Source organism: Mastigoproctus giganteus, chromosome 3 (genome assembly GCF_048544385.1).
Source record: "Mastigoproctus giganteus isolate SK-2022 chromosome 3, ASM4854438v1, whole genome shotgun sequence".
Classification (NCBI taxonomy): Eukaryota; Metazoa; Arthropoda; class Arachnida; order Uropygi; family Thelyphonidae; genus Mastigoproctus; species Mastigoproctus giganteus.
Genome location: NC_143577.1, coordinates 3,428,205 through 3,453,158, shown reverse-complemented (window position 1 = coordinate 3,453,158; position 24,954 = coordinate 3,428,205). Strand labels below are relative to the sequence as shown.

At 36.0% G+C, this 24,954-nt stretch overlaps 1 protein-coding gene across 1 annotated transcript in view; it reads right to left on the bottom strand.

The window, feature by feature from the left end:
* Positions 1-24,954, bottom strand: part of LOC150087618 (solute carrier family 53 member 1-like) — a 252,879-nt gene that overhangs the window by 206,467 nt on the left and 21,458 nt on the right. The window contains exon 2 of the mRNA XM_090369888.1: positions 13,443-13,494. Coding sequence (XP_090226014.1) covers positions 13,443-13,494 — 52 coding nt within the window. The remainder of the gene's footprint in view (positions 1-13,442; positions 13,495-24,954) is intronic.

Genomic DNA, 24,954 nt, shown 5'->3' with positions numbered 1-24,954 from the left:
GCAGTAGCACACTGCCATTACTGTCATTAACCATGCCAACCTTTGTATCATCTGCAAACTTCAACACTAAGCCTGATATACCTTCATCAATATCATTGATAAAAATACAAAACAACAGTGGACCAAACACCGAACCCTGTGGGAATCCACTAATAACATTAGTCCACGAAGCGCAGCACCCATTGATTACCACCCTCTGTCTTCTCCCACTCAACCATCCATTTATCCATTATAGCAACTTACCCTTAATATGCTCAATACTGTACAAATTCTGCTCCAATTTGTACAGTATTCTTCCATGTGCAACAGTGTCAAAAGCTTTCCCGAAATCCAAGTATATGATATCAAAATTATTTTTTGCATCCAGTTCCTTTGTAACCACATCATAATACCCAATCAAATTTGTCAGACAACAAATCCATGCTGTGTCTGAATTATTGCTGCAGTCTTGTCTAGATGATCCTGCAATGCATCTTTAACCAGTAACTCCATTATTTTACTAGGAACAGAAATTAAACTAACTGTTCTGTAATTACTCGTGTCACCTTTCGATACCCTTTTGTGAATTGGAGATACATTTGCACATCTCCAGTTCGTGGGGACCTCCCCTGAGTCCCAGGATGGTCTCATAATTATGGCTAAGGATTTGCTTAGTTCCTTTGCCACCTCCTTTAATATAACTGGATAGATCCCATCCACCCCAGGTGCCTTTATGTTTAACTTCAATTTCTCCTCCACTTTGCTCTCAGTTATTACAAAATCATTAAGCACCCTGCTACAATTTGATAACCATCTATGTGAGCAGGATCATCAACAGTCGAACCATCGATATCGAGTGGACCAATCTGATTCATCCCCTTCCTTTTAAAGTTTATATAAGTAAAGAAATCCTTGCTGTTTTTCTTAGCATCCTATGTAAAAAAAATTTCTCGTAATATGCCTTCACTTGACTAATCTCCTTTGTGACTTGATTACAGACTAGCTTATATCTGCCATAAGTTTCTGTGTAGTCTGATAATTTATATGCCTCCCATGCATTTTTCTTCTCTGCCACGAGTCTCAGTTCATTTGACAACCATTTAGGCCTAAACCTTGAACAATATTTCTTAATAGGTATGAAACGTTTAGTAGCTTCCACAATTAATTCCTTGAATGCTTCCCACTTAGAATTTGCTGTTGGTTACATCAGTTGGTCCCACTGTACAGAATTTAAAAACCTGTCAGATCACTGTAGTCACCTTTATGGAAGCAAAAACCCTTTCCTTTACCCCTGATGGTAACTATATCTTTAAGTAAATCCCGCATCAGTACCCTGTGATCACTGCCACCTAGTGGTTCCTTTATCTGCAAATTCTTAATACACAAGTGATCACTGTTGATAACTATATCAAGAGTATTACCCTCTCTGGTTGGCTCTCGAACATGCTGCTGCTGCAGAAAACAATTATCCAATAAATCCACAAAAGTCTTACTAGTGTGCAAGTGACCAACCCACAAGTTCCAGTCAATATCTGGAAAGTTAAAATCCCCCATTATAAAGACATTCTGATTTACTAGCTCACTATTTCTCTGTGCAAAAAGAAATGTGATCTCCCCAGTTCTTTTTTAAAAAGAAAAATTAAATGTTTAGCATCTATTGGTTGTTAAAAAATTTACAAATGCCATCACTTTCCAGATGGCAGGGTTTTTATAGAAAATGCAAATTCTTGAGCTGTAATAAATGTATAACGTATTGCCAAGGAGTACACCAAATGACAACCTTTTAAGCAAATCAATAAGCAACAAACTAATATCTAAAAGAAGTTTTAGAGGAAATAAACATGCAAGGAAATTGAATAACAAGACAAATGAAATATGGCTGTTAGATCCATCATTTAATGTATACAAGATGCACCCTGGAAATCAATGACTCAAATAATGAATACACAAATTTTCCTGAGAATGGAGTCTCCTAATAGAGTTAAACAGGGGCATTCTTAGGGAATGTGGTGCCCAGGTACAAATTGCAATTCCCCTCAAAAATATTTATATATTTTGTTGTACTTTTATTCATATAATGATAATTAATAACAAAAGTAATACAATTATAATTGACAACAAAATTTACATAATCACAACTAATAAATTAAAAATTAATTAGAAAATAATTAAGTAAAAGTTATACATGCAAAACTATTATGTTTATACATTAAATCATAATGAAGAAGAATGCAATAATTATTTGTTTATTTACATCACAGTAAATAACCAAATAATGTTTATTCTTCTCGATTTTCTTATTGAAAAATCGTTGACAATTTCAGAAATACTGAAACTGGAAATAATCTTTTTCAATACTAATGAGACTCAAAATTTGTTAACCTTTCTTGCGTCATGGTTGATATTAAATAGTTCTTTACCATTTTTAATTTGGAAAAGCATGCTTTCCATGTGCAGTGATGACAGGTAGGATGAGAAATATTCATATTGGAATAGAAACATTAGGAAACATAACAAGATAGTTAAAAAAAAAAAAAAAAAATATATATATATATATATATATATATATATATATATATACAGTACATATATACACACACACACACACACACACACACACACACACACACACACACACACACACACAGTAACACATCAATATGCTTCCATATTTGGCTGTATAAAAATTGACCAATTTTCTATATTTCTTCATACAAGTCAATAGCATTTATGTTAATTTCTTTTAAATATGAATCTGACAAATTAGTTTGTAAGTCCATACAATGTTTAATTTTGGTTTCTTTATTTAGAGATGGAAACGAATAAAGGTCTAATAAAAAATTAACTATTATTATGAACTTTCAGTTGTTCAAATCTCTTCATTTGTAATATTGTTATATCTAGTATGACATAATAAAAATTTATTTTGTATGAAGCTTCAGGCAAATTTATAGTTTCATAATTACTTTCATAAAAAGCATTTTCTTTTTTCGTGGTCATATAATTGAGACTTCTCAAAAGTAGTGTCAACTACTTTTGAGTGGTTGCAGGCAGAACTATCGTGATGCAAGCAACAATTCTCTGAAGCAGACTTTTCCAGTCCTATTTTCTCTGAATAGTATTGTACAATCACTGAAGAACTGTTTTGTACTATTGCTGTCTGATCATGTGGGACAAATTCACAAGAACAATGCCTCCTAAAGTAAAAAAGAAATAAATAAATAATAATAAACACACAAAGTCAGACCTCTCTTTAACGAACATATATATATAGCGAAGTTTTCTATTTAGTGATTTTTTGATTTCCCCTTGATCATTACATTGAAAATTGTTTCCATATAAACTGATGATTTCTAGACCTGGGTATGCATGATTCGCACCTCTGGCCTTTAGGCAGTAAAGCTAGAAAGCACAAATTAAATCAAAGGATTAGTCTTAAGAGCTAAAGCAATTAATTCTTAAGAGCACAAATTAAGAGCTAAAACATTCCCCAATTTAGTGTTGCTAGTAAAGCCTACACAACCACCTCTATTCTACTGAGAATTCATACTAGTCAACTGCTATCTATGTACCTGCAGCCATTGTCAAAGATTAAGGCATATTCCCAAAGCTAACATTGGCTTTAGTCAACCAGTTTTCTTCAGTAAGCACCCTATTAGAGAATTAGAAGAAAGTGATTTTCCTTTATCCCAGAAATTTGTTTTGCAGAAATGAGTCATCGACACTTGCACTAAATTTTCATTTGTCTGTTTGCCTGGTAGGTAAAGTGATCGGTAAATCAGTTTTGCTTTAGCTGCTGTGCAAGTAACCTTACAATGTCTAAGATTAAATTCTTGCATATAGTGGAAAATGTAGAAGCACTTAATAGTGTAGATCAGCACTAAAAAAAAAAAAAAAAATTACTTTAAAATTTGGTATTCCTACCAGTAGTATAGCAACCATTCTGGAAAACCATATTTCGATTCTCAAAGTGTTTGAGGAAAAGGGACCCAGTTGGAAGCATGCAAAATTATGTCTGTAAGAAGATACAGATGAAGCCATTTTTAAGTGGGCAAAGCTAAAAGACAAAAAAAATGCCGGTATCAGGGGCATTCACGTGGCTGGACAAATTTAAAAAGCACCATGGCTAACTCGAAAAAGTTATTTCGAGTAAAAGTGGAGTTGTAATCAAAGACAACTGTACCCACTGGAAAGAAACAGTTTTGAAAGAATTTAGTATTAATAATGGACACGTGGTGGAAGGAAGCCTAAGGCTTATGCTGCACTAGCAAAAAAAAAAATACAAAAAAAAAACTAATAATAATAAAATTAAAGTAAATACACAGCAAATTAATTTCCTTCCTCCCATAGGTAACTATCCAGCTGATCTTTGAATTTACCCAAACTGTCAGTCTCAACCACCCATGTAGGTAACTCAATCCAATAATTTACAACTCGCTGGTTAAAATAAAACTTCCTGCGATCCAGTCTAAACTTCTCCCCACCACCTGTAACTTGGATTTTTATGCCCCTAGTTCTAGAATCATTTATAACCATGAAAAATTTCTTCATTCATATTACTTTTGCTGCTCAGTTCTTTAAACACCTCAATTAAGTATCCTCTAAGGTGCCTAATTTCCAAGCTGTGCAACCCCCATATTCAAAGTCTTTCCTCAAAAAGATGCTTTTCTGCTGATCTCACCAGGCAAGTCAGTCTTTGGACTCTTTCAAGAAGCTTTGTCTTTTTTTAGGTGTGGTCTTGATACTTGATCACAGTATTCCAAGTGTGGTCTAACAATAGCCTTATTATAAATGGGATTATGATGTCCTTATCTCTACTAGCAAATGTTCCATAGATAGATCATCAAAAGGGCACCATGGGCCTTCCCTGCCACCTGTTTACAATGCTCAGAGAACTTCATGTCTGACTGTATCATAACTCCTAAGTCCATTTCTTCCACTAATGACTTTAGTTCAACTCTACCAAATGTAGAAATTATTTTGGGATTACTATTCCCTAGGTGTAAGACCTAGCATTTTGCTGATGCTGTAAGCCAGTGGTCTCAAACGCAGCCTGCAGCCACATCCGGTCCCCCGAAGCAATTTTACACGGCCTGCAAATGCATTTCAGTTATGTATTTGTTGTAAATACGGTGCTTATATTCACTCTCATTTTGTTTAAAAAATGAATTTCAGCCCGTCAGCTGCTTTCAGATCGTGCATTCAGCCCGCATGCAATTTGAGTTTGAGGCCACTGCTGTAAGCTATGCTTTACGCATAGCTGCCACTTTTCTGACCATCTCTGAAGTCTATCTAGGCCACTCTGAAGAAGCTCTTCTTGGCAGAAATCATTAACTACTTTAGTGATCTTTACATCATCTGCAAATTTAAACATAATACCTTCTATTCCTTCATCAATGTCATTTAAGAAAATCAAGAACAGTAGTCCCAATACTGATCCTTGGGAAACCCCACTTCGTACATAAACTCAATGTGAGGAATAACCATTTATCACAAAATAGCTAAACAGATTTGTTGAATGTGATTTTCCCTTTAGAAAACTATGCTGTGCATCTTTCAGAATTCATTTCTATCGAAATGATCCTGAATTCCATCCTTAATCATTGCCTCATTGATTTTCCCTACTACTGAAGTTGGACTGGACAGTCAGGTAACTTCCCATTACTCTTAGAACCACCTTTATGTACTGGTGATACACTGGCACTTTTCCAAACCAATAGAACTATCCAAAGGTGCTCTCATAATTAGTCTTAATGGTTCAATGTACTTTACTTGTCACCTCCCCTTAAATTATAGGATATATTCAATCAACCCCAGGAGCCTTACTCGCCTGCAGGCTCAAAAGTTTTCATTAAATAATCATGTGAAATTTCAATATCATTAATTACATGTTTTTCAACTTCACTCCCATAATTCCTCATTGTTATTGTTATTTGGTTTTTAGGAGCATTAGCAACTAAGGCCATATTGCTCCGGGATATGCGGTGGTCATTCTCTGACTTTTCCGCATCCTCCATATTTGGTGGTGAGGGGCTCGAACCCCGGTCTAATCAAGAAGCGTGTGCTACACACTGCTGCTCCTTCCCACCTGGCTACGGAGGCGCCTCAATTCCTCATTGACATAAAAGGTTTTTCTTCTGTAAATATCGATGCAAATAACTGTTGAGTTCATCTGCAACATCAGCTGGGGTATCTAATACTATTCCAAGTCCATTACATGAGGGTCTGATCTGATTTGTCCTTTCCTTCACATATGTGAAGAATTCCTTATCCCACTCTTTGTCAGCCTCACCTTTTCTGTGGCACTATTACAGATCAATTTATAGCTGCTATAGGCTTCAGTACTTTTTTATTGAAGTAACTTTTCCATGCCAGCTTTTTCTGCTCAAGTAATATGGCAACTTCATTATTCATCCAACTTCAAATTCCTCCTCATGGAGTTTTTTTTTTTTTTTTTTAAAATAGTACAGTAAACCCTCAATTTAACGGACCCTGATATAACAGATTTTTGATTTAACGGACCAAACAAATAATACAGTAATGTACATATTAATCGCGACAATATTTTTTTAGGTTATATAAAACCTCAGTGTTATTATTAATTAAAAATAATTACCTATTTCCATTACTGTTTTGATAATCAAAGAAACCATGCACTCTTAAAGACATTATGAATCCAGTTGTCTGTTATTTACACCAGCTCAAAGAATGAGTGGTTTACTTCAGATTTTTTCTGACTGGTTCTTCAACCACTTTGTCCCTGATGTGAGATGCTTCCAGACAGATATTCTGAAAATTTCCCAAAATAATGTAAAGGCATTGTTGCTTCTTGACAACACCCCTGCTCATCCTGGTGCTGAGAAGTTAGTTAGGATGGCAGAATTAAATGTCTTTTTTTGCCTCCTAACACAACTTCAGTTATTCAGCCAATGGACCAGGGAATAATTGCAGTCTGCAAGAGGCTGAATAAGAACTTTTTGGAAGAAGTAATGGTTGTGTTGGAGGATGAAGAAGAACACAAGAGGAGCCAGGACACTTCAGAATCTACGAGCCTACAACATTAAGCCTGCACTCTTTAACTTTGCAGCTGCTTGGAAGGAGATGAAGACTATGACTTTGGCAAATGGTTGGAAGAAGTTGTTGTACAATTTTGAACTGGATTTGGATTTTGAAGGATTCGAGGCAAATGACTTTCGGCGCACCCTTGTAAATGCTGGTAATCGAGAAACAACTGAAGATGATGTTCTGAAATGGCTTAAAGATGATAAAGGTGATCCAGGGTACCAAGTCCTCACTGAAGAAGAAATTGTGGATGAGGTTCAATGTCAAAGCAGGGGAAGAAGACATTGAGGAAGAGCAAATTACACCATTATGTCTGAAATCAGAAATCACATGAACATCACCATCCGCTACATAGGGACATCTTCTGACCCTGAAATTGTCCCTTACTATGAACATTTTCAGCGTGATAATTATTAAGAAACAACATCAGAGTGGCAAACAACTGAAGCTGGACCCTTTCTTTAAGCGAACTTCACCGACTCCCACTTCACCTCCAACTGCTTGTACATCTCAACTGTCTACAAGTAAACAGATGACACAGTGCCTCCATTTGTGAACATTTCAGAAGAATCTGAAGTTGAGGATTCCCCTTCACCTTTAGATACTAAATAACTACTGTACTGCTACCACTAAGGTCACAGCAAAATACTTTTCAACTACACTGTCAAAAAAGGTGAGTGAATATTACATATTCTTTATTATAATTTAATATTGTACAGTACTGTATATTGTATTAAAGCTTTTTTTTTTTTTTTTACATTAAGAACAATAAAAAAAAATTGTTCTCCTCCAGTTTACATTCGATTTAATGGGCTTTCAGCATTAACAGACAACTCTTCGCCCCATTGTTAATTCAAGGGTTAAACCATATACATGCATTAAAGGCTTCTGTGATTAATGTTTTAAAGGCATACCATAATTCAATTGTATTCACTCTGAATACAATTGAAGGTTTAATTTATATAGTAAATTAATTCTGAGATATCTACCCAGTTAATAGAAGTCACGTAACACCTTAAGCTATTGTAATTTCCTTTTCTGAAATTAGCATTAGCATTAGTAGAGGCATATGACGCAAGAAAGCAAGCTTATTCAGCATCAGCCAAAAAAAAAAAAAAAAACACACCACTCCCATTTCACCCCTCCGTTCGCTCGAAATACCTGTCCAGTTGAGCCTTAAATTTGTTTAGGCTATCAACTTCAACAACAAGTGATGGAAGTCGGTTCCACCAACCAACCACCCGCTGGCCAAGGGCAAATTTCCGCACATCTATCCGACATCTGTCCTTCCTCAATTTGAATTTATGCCCTCTCAGGTGATTATTCTGAGCAAGATGAAGAATCCCATCAGCACTGATGCATGCTCAAACCATTCAAAGCCTTATACACCTCTATCAGATCACCTCGCCGGTGCCTAGTCTCCAGACTCTGTAATTTGCAAAACTTAAGCCTTTCTTCGTAAGAGCAACCCTTTGTTCCATTCACTAATCTTGTTGCCCTTCTCTGTACCTGTTCCAGCAGCTCTACATCCTGCTTGAAATGAGGCCTCCAGACCTGTATACAGTACTCAAGATGTGGCCTAACCATTGCCTTATACAAGGGAATAATCACCTCCTTATCCCTGCTAGAAAAATTCCTGTATATCATTGACAAGACACCATGAGCTACTCTTGCAGCTCGTCTGCACTGCTCAGAGAACTTCATATCTGCCTGGACAATTACCCCAGGTCCTTTTCATTCTCCACCACTGTCAGTGTAGTACCGCAGAGTTGATACGTTGCTCTGGGGTTACTGTTTCCCATATGTAGTACTTTACATTTGTCAATGTTAAACTTCATTTGCCACCTCTCAGCCCATCTGTTCAACCTTTCCAGATCCTGTTGCAGCAGCATAGCGTCAATGGTGTCCTTAACAACCCTGCCAACCTTTGTATCATCTGCAAACTTGGAGATGAAACTTGATATCCCATCATCAATATCATTCATAAACACCGAAAACAACAACGGATCCAACACTGAACCCTGAGGAACTCCCCTAATAACATTAGTCCACGCTGAGCAGTGTCCATTGATTACCACTCTGTCTTCTGCCACTAAACCATCCCCTTATCTATAGCAGCAATTTGCCTCCAATGCCACACTGCTCCAATTTGTGCAGCAGTCTTCCATGTGCAACAGTATCAAAAGCCTTTCTAAGAACCAAATATATAATATCAAAGATATTCCCTGCATCCAGTTCTTTTGTGACTACATCATAGTACCCAATCAAATTGGTCAGGCAAGACCTGCCCTTAACAAAACCATGCTGCGTCTGAGCTATAAAAACCATGCTGCGTCTGAGCTATAAATAATAGCTCAGAAAATGCAAAGAAAAGGGTTAAATTATAACCCTTTTCTTTGCCTTTAACTACTGCTATCACAGTGTGTTGAAGTGAGATTTACTCAAAGAGGTAACTACCATCAGGGGTAAAGAGAAGGGCTTTGCTTTCATAAAGGTGACTTCGGTGGTCTGAGACTATTTAAATTCTATACGGTGGGACAAACTGATGTGTGTCTGACCAACATCAAATTCAAAATGGGAAGCATTCAAAGAATTAATCTTGGAGGTTACTTGGTTTTTCATACCAACTACGAAATATTGTTAAAGATTTAGGCCTAAATGAATGTCACATGAACTAATTAGACATGTAGCAGAGAAGAAAAATGCATAGGATACATAAATTAATAGGTGACACAGAAGGCTATGATAGATATAAGCTGGTCTATTGCCTGCCTAACCTCCACAAAGCCTTTGCCTTTGCCTGCCTAACCTCCACAAAGGAGGTTAGGCAGGCAAAGGCAGATTACAAGAAATCTTTGGCAAAGGATGCAAAGAAAAACAGCAGAGTTTTATTTTGTAAACTCTAGAAGGAAGGGGATGAATCAGATTGGTACACTTGATATCAATGGTTCAACTATTGACAATCCTGCTCAGGTAGCTAACAAACTAAATGAATATTCTGCATCTACATTCACACATGAGTTATTCAGGGAGGGGAATGCCAAAGTTGTATTAAACTCTGGCAGTAAGCTAGATAATCATGTAATAACTGAGAGTAAAGTGGAAGAGAAATTGATGAAGATAAACATAAGAAAAGCACCTGAGGTGGATGGAACCTATCCAGTTATATAAAAGGAGGTAGCAAAGGAAATAAGCAAATTCTTAGCCATAATTATGAGAGCTTACTTAGACTCAGGGGAGGTACCCATGGACTGGAGATGTGTAAATGTGACCCCAATCCACAAAGGAGGATCAAAGGGAGACAGGTAATTACAGACCTGTTAGTTTTTCTGTTCCAGGGAAATAAATGGAGACACTCATTAAAGAAGCATTGCAGGATCATATAGACTAGACTTTAGTTATAGCTTGGCCAGATCATTGGACACAGCATGGGTTTGTTAAGGGAAAGACTTGTCTAACCAATTTTATTGGATATTACAATGTAGTCACAAAGGAACTGGATGCAAAGAATAAGTTTGATATCATATATTTGGACCTTAGAAAGACTTTTGATACTGTTGGAAAACTGCTGCACAAATTGGAGCAGTGTGGCACTGGAGGCAAACTGCTGCTATGGATAAAGGGATGGTTCAGTGGGAGAAGACAGAGTGGTAATCAATGGACTATTCATGGACTAATGTCATTAGTGGAGTCCCCCATGGTTCAGTGTTCGGTCCATTGTTGTTTTCTGTATTTATTAATGATACTGATGATGGTATATCAGGCTTAATGTCCAAGTTTGCAGATGATACAAAGGTCGGCAGGGTTATTAATGACGCTAATGACAGTATGCTGCTGCTGCAACAGGATCTAAAAAAGTTGAGCAGCTGAGCTGAGAGGTGGCAACTGACGTTTAACATTGACAAAGTACTGCATATGGGAAGCAATAACCCCAGAGTAACATATCAACTGTGTAGTACTACACTGACAGTGGTAGAGAATGATAAGGACTTGGGGGTAATTGTGCAGGCAGATATGAAGTTTTCTGAACAGTGCAGACATTCTGCAAGAGTAGCTCATGGTGTCTTGTCAATGATATACTGGAATGTTTCTAGCAGGATAAGGTGATTATACCTTTGTATAAGGCAATGGTCAGGTCACACCTTGAATACAGGTCTAGAGGCCTCATTTTAAGGTTGTATAGCTGTTGGAATGAGCATAGAGAAGGGCAACAAGATTAGTGAATGGAACAAAGGGTTGTTCTTATGAAGAAAGGCTTAAGTTTGGCAAATTACAGTGTGTGGAGACTAGGCACCTGCGAAGTGATCTGACTGAGGTGTATAAAGCCTTGAATGGTTTGAGCATGCTTAATGCTTTTAGCATTAGTAGAGGCATATGAGGCAAGAAAGCAAGCTTATGCAGCATCAGCAAAAAAAAAAAAAAAAAAACCCTTCCACTTCACACCTTCAATTCGTTCAAAACACCTGTCCGCTAAGCCTTAAATTTATTTAGGCTATCAACTTCCACAACAAGGGATGGAAGTCTGTTCCACCAACCAACTATCCGCTGGCTAAAGGCAAATTTCTGCACATCTATCCTACATCTGTCTTTCCTCAATTTGAATTTATGCCCTCTCAGGTGATTATTCTGAGCAAGAGGAAGAATCCCATCAGCATTGATGCATGCGCAAACCATTCAAGGCTTTGTACACCTCTATCAGATCAGATCACCTCGCCGGTGCCTAGTCTCCAGACACTGTAATTTGCAAAACTTAAGCCTTTCTTCATAACAGCAACCCTTTGTTCCATTCACTAATTTTGTTGCCCTTCTCTGTACTCGTTCCAGCAGCTCTACATCCTTCTTGAAATGAGACCTCCAGACCTGTATACAGTACTCAAAGTGTGGCCTGACCATTTCCTTATACAAGGGAATAATCACCTCCTTATCCCTGCTAGAAAAATTCCTCTATATCACTGACAAGACAACATGAGCTGCTCTTACAGCCCGTCTGCACTGCTCAGAGAACTCCATATCTGCCTGCACAATTACCCCCAGGTTCTTTTCATTCTCTACCACTGTCAGTGTAGTACCACCGAGTTTATATGTTGCTCTGGGGTTGCAGTTTCCCATATGTAGTACTTTACATATGGGAAACAGCAACCCAGAGCAATGTATCAACTCTGTGGTACTAAATTGACAGTGGTAGAGAATGAAAAGGACCTGGGGGTAATGCTGATGGGATTCTTTCTCTTGCTCAGAATAATCACCTAGAGGGCATAAATTCAAAGTGAGGAAAGACAGTTGTAAGATAGATGTACAGAAGTTTGCCTTTAGCAAGCAGGCGGTTTATTGCTGGAACAAACTTCCATCTGTCATTGTAAAAGTTGATAGTTTAAACAGATTCAAGGCAGAACTAGAACAAACATTTGAAGCAAGTGTATGGGTGAAAAAAGGGGCGTTTCTAATTATATATATATATATATATATATATATATAATTAGCCATATAGTGCAAGGAAGCCTAAGGCTTATACTGCACCAGCCAAAAAAAAAAAAAAAAAATTCCTGAGTTACCCTGAGAGAGAGAGAGAGAGAGAGAGAGAGAGAGAGAGAGAGAGAGAGAGAGAGAGAGAGAGAGAGAGAGAGAGAGAGTCAGAAGTAGAAGGAATCACCAAGTAAGAGAAGAATGATGATGATATCCAGCTCAGGATCCTAGATTTGCCAAGCCCATAGGGGAGATATATATATAAGGCCTTTGTTATAAAGATATACACCATGATTCATCACCAGTAATGATAGAAGAAAACAAAGATCCTGATATGTGAAAATTGACAACTCTGTAATTAAATGGTAAGAATGCAAAGCAAAAACTTCAGGATATATTAGCAGCATCTCCAAATCTTGCATTAAAATTGATTGACATGTCCCATAAGAAATACAGATTTCACTATAGTTTACACATAGCTTAATGTTGATCAGCCTTGATCATATCACAAATAAACTGATTTTTGAAGTTGAAGAGTGAGGAACCATCTTTGATGGACAAGTATCTCTCTTTAAATCTTTGCAAACCATCGAAACTCTTTAAACAAAAAAAGATCTGAAAGCCATTTTTAAAATTATAGGTGTTGAAAATTTTGAAAATTTAAAACATGCAGCAAATTTGATGATTGGTAAAAAAACACAATTTAAAATGCAAAAAAACACATAAAAGAACTTATATTCAATGCACATTAAATTTAGATAAGTGGACAATTCGAGCATTATGTTTAAATGAGTCATCAAATTCACCTTATCTCGTATTAATAACTCATTTAAACATAATGTGCTTGAACTGCCTGTTTATCTGCATTCAATCAAAATTAATGAGCAAGATGGACTTTACATATAATAGCATTTTACTAAAAAAAAAGAGCCAAATACCTTCTGAAGATGGAGATCTTTCCACTGCAGCATATAACATAGCTTTCATTTCCTATAAGGTAATTTATAAATTTAATTATGTTAACTTACTTTATGAGAACTGCCAATAAAAATATTACTCAAATTACTATTAAGACAATGTTCATTTTTAACCACGTTTCTTCCTCTTGCTCAGATTAATAGCCTGAGGGGACATAAATTCAAATTGAGGAAAGACAGTTGTAGAATGCATGTGCAGAAATTTGCCTTTAGCCAGAGGCTGGTCGATTGCTGGAACAAAAACTTCCATCTGTCATTGTAAAAGTTGACAGTTTAAATAACAAGGGGAAAAAAAATAAATAAAAGACTGTCTTGCACTTACATACAAGACAGTATTTTTTTCAATTAACTCAACTATTTAAGGAAGAACTAATGGATGGGTGAAATGTGGTTTTTTTTTTTTTTTTTTGGCTGACACTGTATAAGCTTGCTTTCTTGCATCACATGCCTCTACTAATACTAATTAGTGCTTTAGGAAAATAGCTCAAATTTGTATCAAGTAGTGTCAAAATAATGCAAGGAAAGTAAGCTTATAAATACCTGTATAAGCTTATAGACATCATTTGCATTATCCCTTTTAATAATTTGTCAAGCCCTTTAAATTTATTCAAACTATCTAATTCAACAACAATTGGAAATTTATACCAATAATCAATTACTCTCTGGCTGGAAAGTAAATTCTCATGACTATTGTGTAACTGTCCTTTTCCAATTTAAGTTTGTCTCCTTGCATATGTCCCAAAAAAGAGTAAGGACATCAGCATATAATTTCATCCCATTTAAGCTGGTAGTGGTAGGTCACTTGGCAGGTGACCTTTGCAAATAATGACCCCATGTAAATTGTTAATTAGTGAATAATCTGAAATTTTTTTTTATCTTCCTAAATTAAAAAAAAAAAATTACTGAAATGATCTCTGAAGTGATCTCTACAGTTTTTAGAGAAATTAAATGCAAGTACTTTGTGCAAAAACTGGTGGTGGTCCACGTGACAAGTGACCCACTACAAGTTTTTACACTTTTTGCATGAATTTTAGATTCACGCATTTTGCTTCCTGCAGAGTAGTGACCATCTTGAGAGAATATCAGGTTTCATATTCTCGCATTACTATGTGAAACAAAATATTTCAACTAGTTGTTTATTGAATAGAAGAGTAAAAACGAGTAATATAAAACTACAAAAAAAAAAAAAAAAAAAAGTAATTCAAAACTGTGGTTTATAGTTTCACATTACTTGTTTTAACTCTTCCACTGTAATCTTTATTATTTTTAGCCCTAAATTGACAGAGTAAATACTATTAATAAAATAATGCTAATTATTTGTAAGGAAATAATGAACTATTGCAGAAGTAAAAAGGCTGATATTTTTAGGTGCAAATAGATAGTACATGGAATGGAGCAGCAATCAATTATAATCAGATGTGGACAGCAAAGGAAAAGTAGAAGAGATTACTATTTTAAATATAGAAAAATCAACAGGTGTAGCTTTAAAAAAAATTACAAAATGTCTTCATGAAAAAAGATAGTTGGAGGTACTTTTTTGATGGTGCTCAGTGGTGCATTATACCTTCATGGGGTCCAAGGCAAAATGGAATTCTGGACCCATCTAAAGAAAAAGTGGCCCATCAACATTAAATATCGAGTGACAGAAGAACACAGAGCTAAACATATTTCAGCTCTCAGTGTTCTTTTGTAACTCAATATTTAATGTTCTTACATTTGTTCATTTAGGTTTCATAGACTCATTAAAATCAAAAACTGCCAAATTATTCCACTGCAACTCAATTCTGCTTGGAAATTCACTCAAGACTGGTTGATAAGATTGTGGCTACCTTCTCCCTGCTACTGTACTGCCTTAAGCATAAGGGCACCAGCAGTGCTGTTTACATACAAGAGGTAAAGGAAAAGGGTAAAGGAAAGGTCAGGGGTAAAGGAAAGGGTTTTTGCTTCCGTAAAGGGGAGTACAGTGGTCTCAGACAGTTTTTAAATTCTGTACAGTGGGATCAACTGACGATGTTACAAACAGTAAATTCTAAGTGGGAAGCATTCAAAGAATTAATCGTGGAAGCTACTAGACTTTATATACCGATTAAGAAATATCGTTCAAGGTTTAGGCCTAAATGGTTATCAAATGAACTAATGAGACTCTTGACAGAGAAGAAAAATGCATGGGATGCATATAAATTATCAGGTGACGCAGAAGCCTGTGGCAGATATAAGCTAGTCTGTAATCAGGTCACAAAGGAGGTTCGGCAGGCGAAGGCGGATTACGAGAAATCTTTGGCAAAAGATGCTAAGAAAAACAGCAAGGATTTCTTTACTTATATAAACTCTAAAAGGAAGGGGATGAATATGATTGGTCCACTTGACATCGATGGTTCGACTGTTGATGATCCTGCTCAGATAGCAAACAAACTGAATGAGTATTTTGCATCTACATTCACACGTGAGGAATTATTACAATTTGAAAATGGAAGAAGGTTATCAAATTGTAGCAGTGTGCTTAATGATTTTGTAATAACTGAGAGCAAAGTGGAGGAGAAATTGTTGAAGTTAAACATAAGAAAGGCACCTGGGGTGGATGGGATCTATCCAGTTATTTTAAAGGAGGCGGCAAAGCAACTAAGCAAACCCTTAGCCATAATTATGAGAGCATCCTTGGACTCAGGGGAGGTTCCCACGGACTGGAGATGTGCAAATGTGTCCCCAATTCACAAAGGTGGATCGAAGGGTGACACGAGTAATTACAGACCAGTCAGTTTAACTTCTGTTCCGGGTAAAATAATGGAGTCGCTGGTTAAAGATGCATTGCAGGATCATCTAGACAAGACTGCAGCAATAATTCAAACACAGCATGGGTTTGTTAAGGGAAAGTCTTGTCTGACAAATTTGATTGGTTATTATGATGTGGTCACAAAGGAACTGGATGCAAAAAATAATTTTGATATCATATACTTGGATTTCAGGAAAGCTTTTGACACTGTTGCGCATGGAAGACTACTGTACAAATTGGAGCAGAATGGTATTAAGGGTAAGTTGCTACAATGGATAAAAGGATGGTTAAGTGGGAGAAGACAGAGGGTGGTAATCAATGGGTGCTGCTCTTCGTGGACTAATGTTATTAGTGGAGTCCCACAGGGTTCGGTGTTGGGTCCACTGTTGTTTTGTGTATTTATCAATGATATTGATGAAGGTATATCAGGCTTAATGTCGAAGTTTGCAGATGACACAAAGGTTGGCAGGGTTGTTAATGACAGTAATGGCAGTGTGCTACTGCAACAGGATCTAGATAATTTGGGCAGATGGGCTAAGAAGTGGCAACTGAAGTTCAACCTTGACAAATGCAAAGTACTGCATATGGGTAGAAGTAACCCCCAGAGAAACGTACCAACTGTGTGGTACTACACTTAAGGTGGTAGAAAATGAAAAAGACATGGGAGTAATTGTGCAGTCAGATATGAAGTTTTCTGAGCAGTGCAGACAGGCTGCTAGGGCGGGTCATGGGGTTTTGTCAATGATATATAGGAATTTTGCTAGCAGGGAAAAGGAGGTGATTGTCCCTCTGTATAAGGCAATGGTCAGGCCACACCTTGAGTACTGCGTACAGGTCTGGAGGCCTCATTTTAGGAAGGATGTAGATTTGCTTGAGCGTGTACAGAGAAGAGCAACACGATTGGTGAGGGGAATGAAGGGATTCTCTTACCAAGAGAGGCTTAAGTTCTGCAAATTGCAGTGGCTGGAGACTAGGCACCTGCGCGGTGATCTGATTGAGGTCTATAAGGCCTTGAATGGGTTGAGCACGCTGAATTCTGATGGGATCCTTCCACTTGTTCAGATTACCAACCTACGGGGACATAAGTTCAAATTAAGAAAGGACAGATGTAGAATAGATGTGCGGAAATTTGCCTTTAGCCAGTGGGTGGTTAATTGCTGGAACAAACTTCCATCTGTCGTTGTGGAAGTTGATAGGTTAAATAAATTTAAGGAGGAACTGGACAGGCATTTGGAGGGAATGGTGTGATTTTATTTTTTTTATTTTATTTTTTTTTTTTTGGCTGATGCTGCATAAGCTCCTACACTTGCTTTCTTGCATCATGTGCCACTACTACTACTACAGTATTTTTTTCAATTAACTCAACTATTTAAGGAAGAACTAAATAAAAAAATTTCACCAAAATCGGTAAAACCATTTTTGAAAAAAAACGCAAAAAAATTATGTTAATCTTCAAAGTTCATTCACCTTGGCAGGTAGAAAGTTTAGTTTCCGATAAAAAATCACTTTAAAATATTAGTAAAAAACAGCAATGAGCTTTTGAAACACTAATTTTTGGGGTCCCCTCTGATCAGGTCCTTAGGCAGATGTATTTTTTTGCCTATAGGATTAACATACCACTGCTGGTACTGCAAATATTTCTGACCAATATAATGGCTTTCAAGCTCATATAAAAATAAATGTCATCAAATGCCATATATGCATGATGTTATGAACATTAAATGTAGTTGTATTTAAAAGTACACAATCATGTGCAAAAATAAAATCATATTTTTGGTTAATTAATATGAATAGCATTTTTTTCCCCCGAATCCTATAAAATATTTTCTATTTGGGAAAATTGCAGCAAAAGAGGAAATAAAAGTAAAAATTACTGACACAAGATGGGGACAGCAAAATTAATGCAATTTGTACTTTATTTGGCAGTTAAAAAAAAAAAAATTCCACAGTTCTGAAATAAATCTAGTAGTAGCAGCAGCAAATGATGAAAGAAAGCAAACTTATATAGCATCAACCAAAAAAAAAAAAACATACATAGATTACCCATCCATACATTCCATAAATTTGTCTAGTTCTTCCTTGAATTTATTCAACCTATCCACTTACACAACAAATGGAAGCCTATTCCAACAATCAACCATCCATCAAAGTAAACTTCCCCACATCTATCCTGCAACCATCCTTCAACTTGAATTTATATTCCAATCTTTTTTTTTTTTTTTTTGGTAGTTATTGGCGCATCGGCTTCTGTGGCCATAATGCACCTCCCAAGGTTTTTGCAGTACTTTGATCCAAGCCCGAGGCGGGATTCGAACCCGCGACCTTTGGGTTGCTAGGCAAGCACTTTACCCACCCGGCTAGCCCAGTCGGCTTATATTCCAATCATGTGTGTAGACTCAACAAGTGGAAGAATGCCATTAACATTCAGCTAACTCAATCCATTCAAGGCCTTAAACACCTCAATCAGATCTCCCTACAGGTGCCTAGTCTCAAAACACTGCAATTTTCAGAACTGAATCTTTTCTAGCTAAGAGCATCCTTTTGTTCCCTTCACTGTACCCATTGCAGCAGATTTATATCCTTCCTAAAGTGTGGCCTAACCATTTCCTTATACAAAGGAATAATCAACTTCTTATCCATGCTAGCAAAAGATTCTGTATCATTGACAAAACCCCATGAGCTGTCCTGGCAGCATGTTTGCACTGTTCAGATAATTTCATGTCTGACTGCACAATTAGGCTCTGGTCTTTTTCATTCTTCACTACCTTGAATGCAGTACCACACAAACCTCCTTCCACTGAAATCCAATTCATAATTTCTAAGAATGGTGTGCTATGCTATCCTCAGAAAACCAGACCTTCACAAAACTTCAACTTCTCAAATATCCATCACTTCCTTAAATGCCCATATCTGCACAATTCTCTTCTGGAGAAAAAGAACTTAAATCCTTCCAAAATTCAATCCTATTTTATTTTTCACAGGAAAATTTAAAAAAAAAAAAGTATTGCTCCTATGCTAATCTTCAATGATTTCCAGAGAAGATCACATCTCTATAGAGATCACTTGGCTTCTAATCTCTCTCTCTCTCTCTCTCTCTCTCTACAACACAAATATTGCTTACACAAATATTGCTTCCTCTGCATCAAAAAGCTGGTTTTCCTTTTAGCTTTTGTTATTATTTTTCTTCTTATAACTTCTTTTCCAAAATCTGCTTACTATGAAATATTGTTCCCACATCTGGGGAGGGTGGTGCCTCCAAAGCCATTCTCAAGCTCCTTGCCTATTCCAAAGAGGCAGTTGGGTTAAGTAATGACCCATCTCTTATGTCTTTACTCATGTCTGATGGATATCCAATTTCTGCTGTACTTTTTCAACAGGGACTTTGACGGACACTGTTCTGCTGAACTGGCATCTGTAATTGCACTGCTTGCCACCAAACTGGTCCGAATACATGCCTGAAACAGTCGGTCAACATTCATTCATTATCCCGCTCCAAACTTGCAGAGCTAACTTTTTCTCATTTATCCCTTTTAATTTTATCCTCTGGAACAACCATCCTTTACATATATTTTCCAATAATTACGATTTAAGTCTAATGTCAACAATTGCATAGTATTATAGGTTCTAATTCTTTGGTGTATTCACAAAAAAGATAAATTATTAATATAGCTTATTACATTAGGGGAGAATGAAGGTCTCTCTCATTTTTTTTGGCTGGTGCAACATAAGCCTCAGGCTTCCTTGCACCATGTAGCTAATAATAATATGGATATAGTAAATACCCTACAGGGTGTAACTGAGCATTAAATTATAATTAAAATTTCTAGGCAGGACCACAGTATTCATCCATGTGTCAAATACAAGATAAAGCTAAGAAATTCTCTAAGTTGTGCATTCATTTATTTTTTCTTTTATCTTTATACAGTTAAAGGATAATTATGTTGTTATGGATAATTATCAATGCCTAATAAAACCTGTATTTATCTTAAAACTTCTATCAAATCTGTTTTCTGATTAGTTAAATTTCTTAATTTAACTACCATCCACCCAGCTGCAGAGCTGTCAGGAATTAAAATCAATATTATACACTAGTATAATATTGGTTTTATTGTATAAATAAATTAGTTTTAATAACATCTACCATATAGCTTTGTACTAATATTGGGTTTACTATTATAGTATAAACCAGATCTATGACCATTATATATAGGGCCCCAAAAAAAGATGGGCCCAATATATCCATGCCCAAAAGCTTGTAAGCAATGTAAAGAAAGACATTTAGTAGAACACTTTAATCATATTTATATGCATATTAATCCTATAGATGTTTCAACTACTAAGTGTTTCATAACGTCAAATTTGATTTCAAATGGTAAAATTCATTTACTTACATGCCCAGAAATTCTGGGCATGTAAGTAAATGAATGCAGTGATAAAGCTCTACCACATAAATAGAATAAACAGATGGATTTATTCTATATATTTTGGTAGAGCTTTATCACTGATAATATAAAGTAGTACTCACACATGGCTAACTAACTTCAAATAAACACATCTCTCTAACTCCACTTTAATATCATTGTGTTTAATAAAGATGTTATCTCAGAACCACTCTGAAATCTGGCCTTATGCCATCAACAGTCTGAAGTATATCTCTAAAAAGATTAAATAAATAAACAAGTACAACTCCATAGTTTAACACAGCCTGAAAGTTCACAGTGCAGTGTACACAAACTTACAATTTTACTCATCAAAATTTTATCCTAACTACAAGCCTACTTGGGAGTGGTGCACATGCCTCCACAAAGATAAAAAAATTGTTTATTTTATCAAAAAAAAAAACAAAAAAAACCACCCAAATTGCATAACTTTTCTGAACATGTTAACAGATCACATTTGTAAATCTTAACTTTTGCATGAAATACTAACCAAAATGTTACCTCCCTTGTAATTTTTTTTTTTTTTTTGAGCAGAATAAACAGTTGCTTAGGTTTTCTAAATTAATATAAGCCATTACACATGTATCAAGGTTGTTAAACATCCAGTTTTCCCTCACAAAAGGTTCCCTAAAAAGTGTCACACTCAGGGTTCAAAAATGAAAATTTCACTATTCTGATTACCAGTGGTCACCCAAAGGGCAAGGGATGGTTGGATTAAGATAAGCTCTGAAGCAAATAAGCCATATATGGGATTTTGAAACACTTCAGCTTCCAGAGAAGGAAAGCAATGGTTTTTCTTTCAAATCAAACCCCAGGGGCTCACATCTGGTGAGCATGGGCTTGGCACACCCAGGGTCTTGAGCTGGATTCTCTCTCTCTCTCTCTCTCTCTCTCTCTCTCTCTCTCTCTCTAAATTAGAATTTTTTTTCTGGCTGGTGCAGCAAAAGCCTCAGGCTTCCTTGCACCATACTAACTAAAGCCTAGACTGAAAAAGATTTTTAAAGAATTCTTTCTGCAATGGAAACCAAACCTTTGCCAGTCTTCTCCAAATGACTGGAACCCAACATAACATCATGAGAAAATGGTAAGTAGGAAATATTGATGGGAGGGATGCCAATTTTCCTAGCAAATGGATTAAAGAGATCTGGATCAACAGAGTAGATAGCTAGGATACCTATTTTACCCAAATTAGCTTGGGTAAAATAAGTCTGCAAAGGAACACATAACAAAAATTGACTATTGTTGATGTGGGACAATATCTGGGGAATGATTAGTGTCTGTTCTCTGAGACCTTGCACTCTGTAGACAAGGTATTGATTATGCAAAACATAAAAATGGTGAACTGTGACTATGTATAGCTAAACAGCATTAAATTACTAACCAACATTGATTTAATGAAGACCTTACATACTAGCACAGTATCAACTTTAAAAATAGCAGGTAACTTCCCAATCACTCTGCAGAATAAACACATTTCTAATTTTTTATTTTTAATCATTCAAAATAATTGGTTTGATCAGTGGATCTCTATATCTGTGTATTATTTGCCTATTCTTATGTCTTCATCTGTTTATGCAATGTCCAACTATGGGAGAGCAAATGGAAGATTCCTTTGACCTTGGTAGGAAAGATCCCTTCCCCCAAAGCAAAACCTAACAAAGCTGTGTAACATGGCTGGTTTCTGAATTCCATAAATTCATGGTTGATCCCTGTTTTTATGTACAGTATTGTTAGAAAGAGATTTTAATTTATCTTGCTAGATCCCACTAAACATCTAATACTTCGTTACTGAGTATCATATTCAGTTTGATTTACCCATATAAACTATATTATCCCAAGGACTCAACATCTGGTGAGTATGGGCTTGGCAAACCCAGGGTCCTGAGCTGGATATCATCATTCTTCTCTTTCTTGGCAATTCCCCTCTACTTCTGACACACACGGGATTTTTTTTTTTTTTCTGGTGCAGCATAAGCCTCAGGCTTCCTTGCACCTTATGGCTAACAATAATAATATATTTTTAATTCAGCTTTTCATGACTGAGTAAAAAACTTCAATGGTACTTTCTCCCCCCCCCAAACCTTCAGTTCAACATCTTCATAATTTTGGGGCACCCTACTACATTTCCCAAAATAATAACTAAAATATTTTATTTTTGGTTTATTTTTATTTCTTAGCACAAACAGTATACATAAAAATCACACAGCAATAACAGAAAAGGTGAACAAACAAGGTGATGTCAGAAATGTATTTTTGGGAGATGCTGTATAAACTTGTTTCCTTACATCATTTCGACAATACTAATAAGAATTTTAGTCACTCAAAAGTAACATTTCAAAAAAAAAAAAAGTTTCACTAAGTAATTCACACTTAGTTGTTTATCAGTAATGACTGACCACAAACATTCTTCACTACTGTTATTTCTTAACAGATTTAGTCTCAAGAATGAGGCACTGAAGAGAAGTTGATGAATAATAAATAATCCATTACATAAGAAACATTTACAAGGAATATTAAAAGTATGTACTATCTAAAAGTATGTATAATTAAAAATTACCCGATCTACTCTCACTGACCACAAGTTGACAAATAATTTAGTACATAATACAAAATATTATGTTCTTAAGCAGGATATATTTTGTATTATGTAATAAATTATTCATCAAACTTGTGGTCAGTGTGTAAGCAGATTAATGGATCCATTCCTCAACTCCACAGGCATCTGGCAATATCTGAATAACAATTTGATTAATTATTTGCATTTTGTCTTTTAAGCTTGTCTTTAGTTATCAAATTAATCTAACCCCAGGGGCTCACATCTGGTGAGTATGGGCTTGGCAAACCCAGGGGCCTGAGCTGGATATCATTATTCTTCTCTTTTTTGGCAATTCCTTTCTACTGCTCGCTCTCTCTCAGGGTAATTCTGGAATTTTTTTTTTTGGCTGGTGCAGCATAAGCCTCGGGCTTCCTTGCACCACGTGACTAATAATAATTATTTTTCTAGTTAACTTGCAGTTTTGCTATTTAATTTCAGTTTAGTGTTGTTTCAGTTAAGTAATTTCAGTCAGAAGCATTGTTGCATATTTGCATTTTTGCTTGACTTGTCAATTGTACAATCAACATCTAATTTGAATTTTTGTCTTTTAGTTTGAGTTGTTTCTTAGTTATTGGAATAACTACATTTTTCTTCAAGTAGTTCAAGAGTATTTGCTGATATCACAGAAGAGGACTTGAGTATTCTGGAGAACTTGTGGGAATTAGGAGTACACCTTCCTCATCAGTTCTCATATACAACCTGGATTTACCAAGGAGGTAATGAATTAGAGGCATAATTACAAGGAAACATGGGTCCTAGCAGGGAAAGGAAAAGATTGTTTAAATTATACAAAGGGATATATCAAGATAATTGAAAAGTAACACATTCATAAAAATAAAGCAAGGTGAGGCCTAACCATTTCCTTGTATAAGAAAAGCAAACTAGTCTTGAAACTAGTTACATTGCATCTTGACTACTGCATACAGGTCTGGATGCCTCAGCTGTTCTTTGCAATCTTATTATAAAGAACAGCAATAAGGGACACAAAAGGATACTTTTACCAAGAAAGACTTCAGTTCTGCAAATTACAGCTTTTGAAAACTAACCACTTGTGAGATCTGATTGAAGTGTTTAAGGCTTTAAACTGAAGGCATCCTTACCCTTTTTTGGACAACACCCATAAAGGAACAAATTTAAACTGAGAAGGAAAGGTTTCAGATAGATGTACAAAAATTTTCTTTCAGTTACAGGGTAATTGATTGTTGAAACAAATATCCATCTGGTGTTGTGGAGTGTAAATGTGTAATATTAATAAATTTAAAGAAGTATTGCACAAATAATTACAGGGATGTATAGATAAGGTTTTTATTTATTTTTTGGCTGATGATGAGATTGCTCCCCTGCAATCTCATCATCAGCCATTTGTTGCTACTATTAAAATACAAAAATCTAACCTCTATTATAGAAACTGCAGCAGTGTTGTAAATAAATTAAAAAATTTAAGAAGCTTCTGGTGGGGTCATTTAATACTGATATACAGAGATAGCCGAAACATGGTGCCACACTGCCATGTGGACAAAATAATTCATTACAGTCAATACAATATATATGGGGAAGATAGTTTAATGTTTCTCATCAAAAACTGCCACACACCAGCAACACACCATTTTCAAAATCTTGAACCATTTCCAGGTTAAAATTGGGTGTGTGGCCAAACTGACTAGCTGT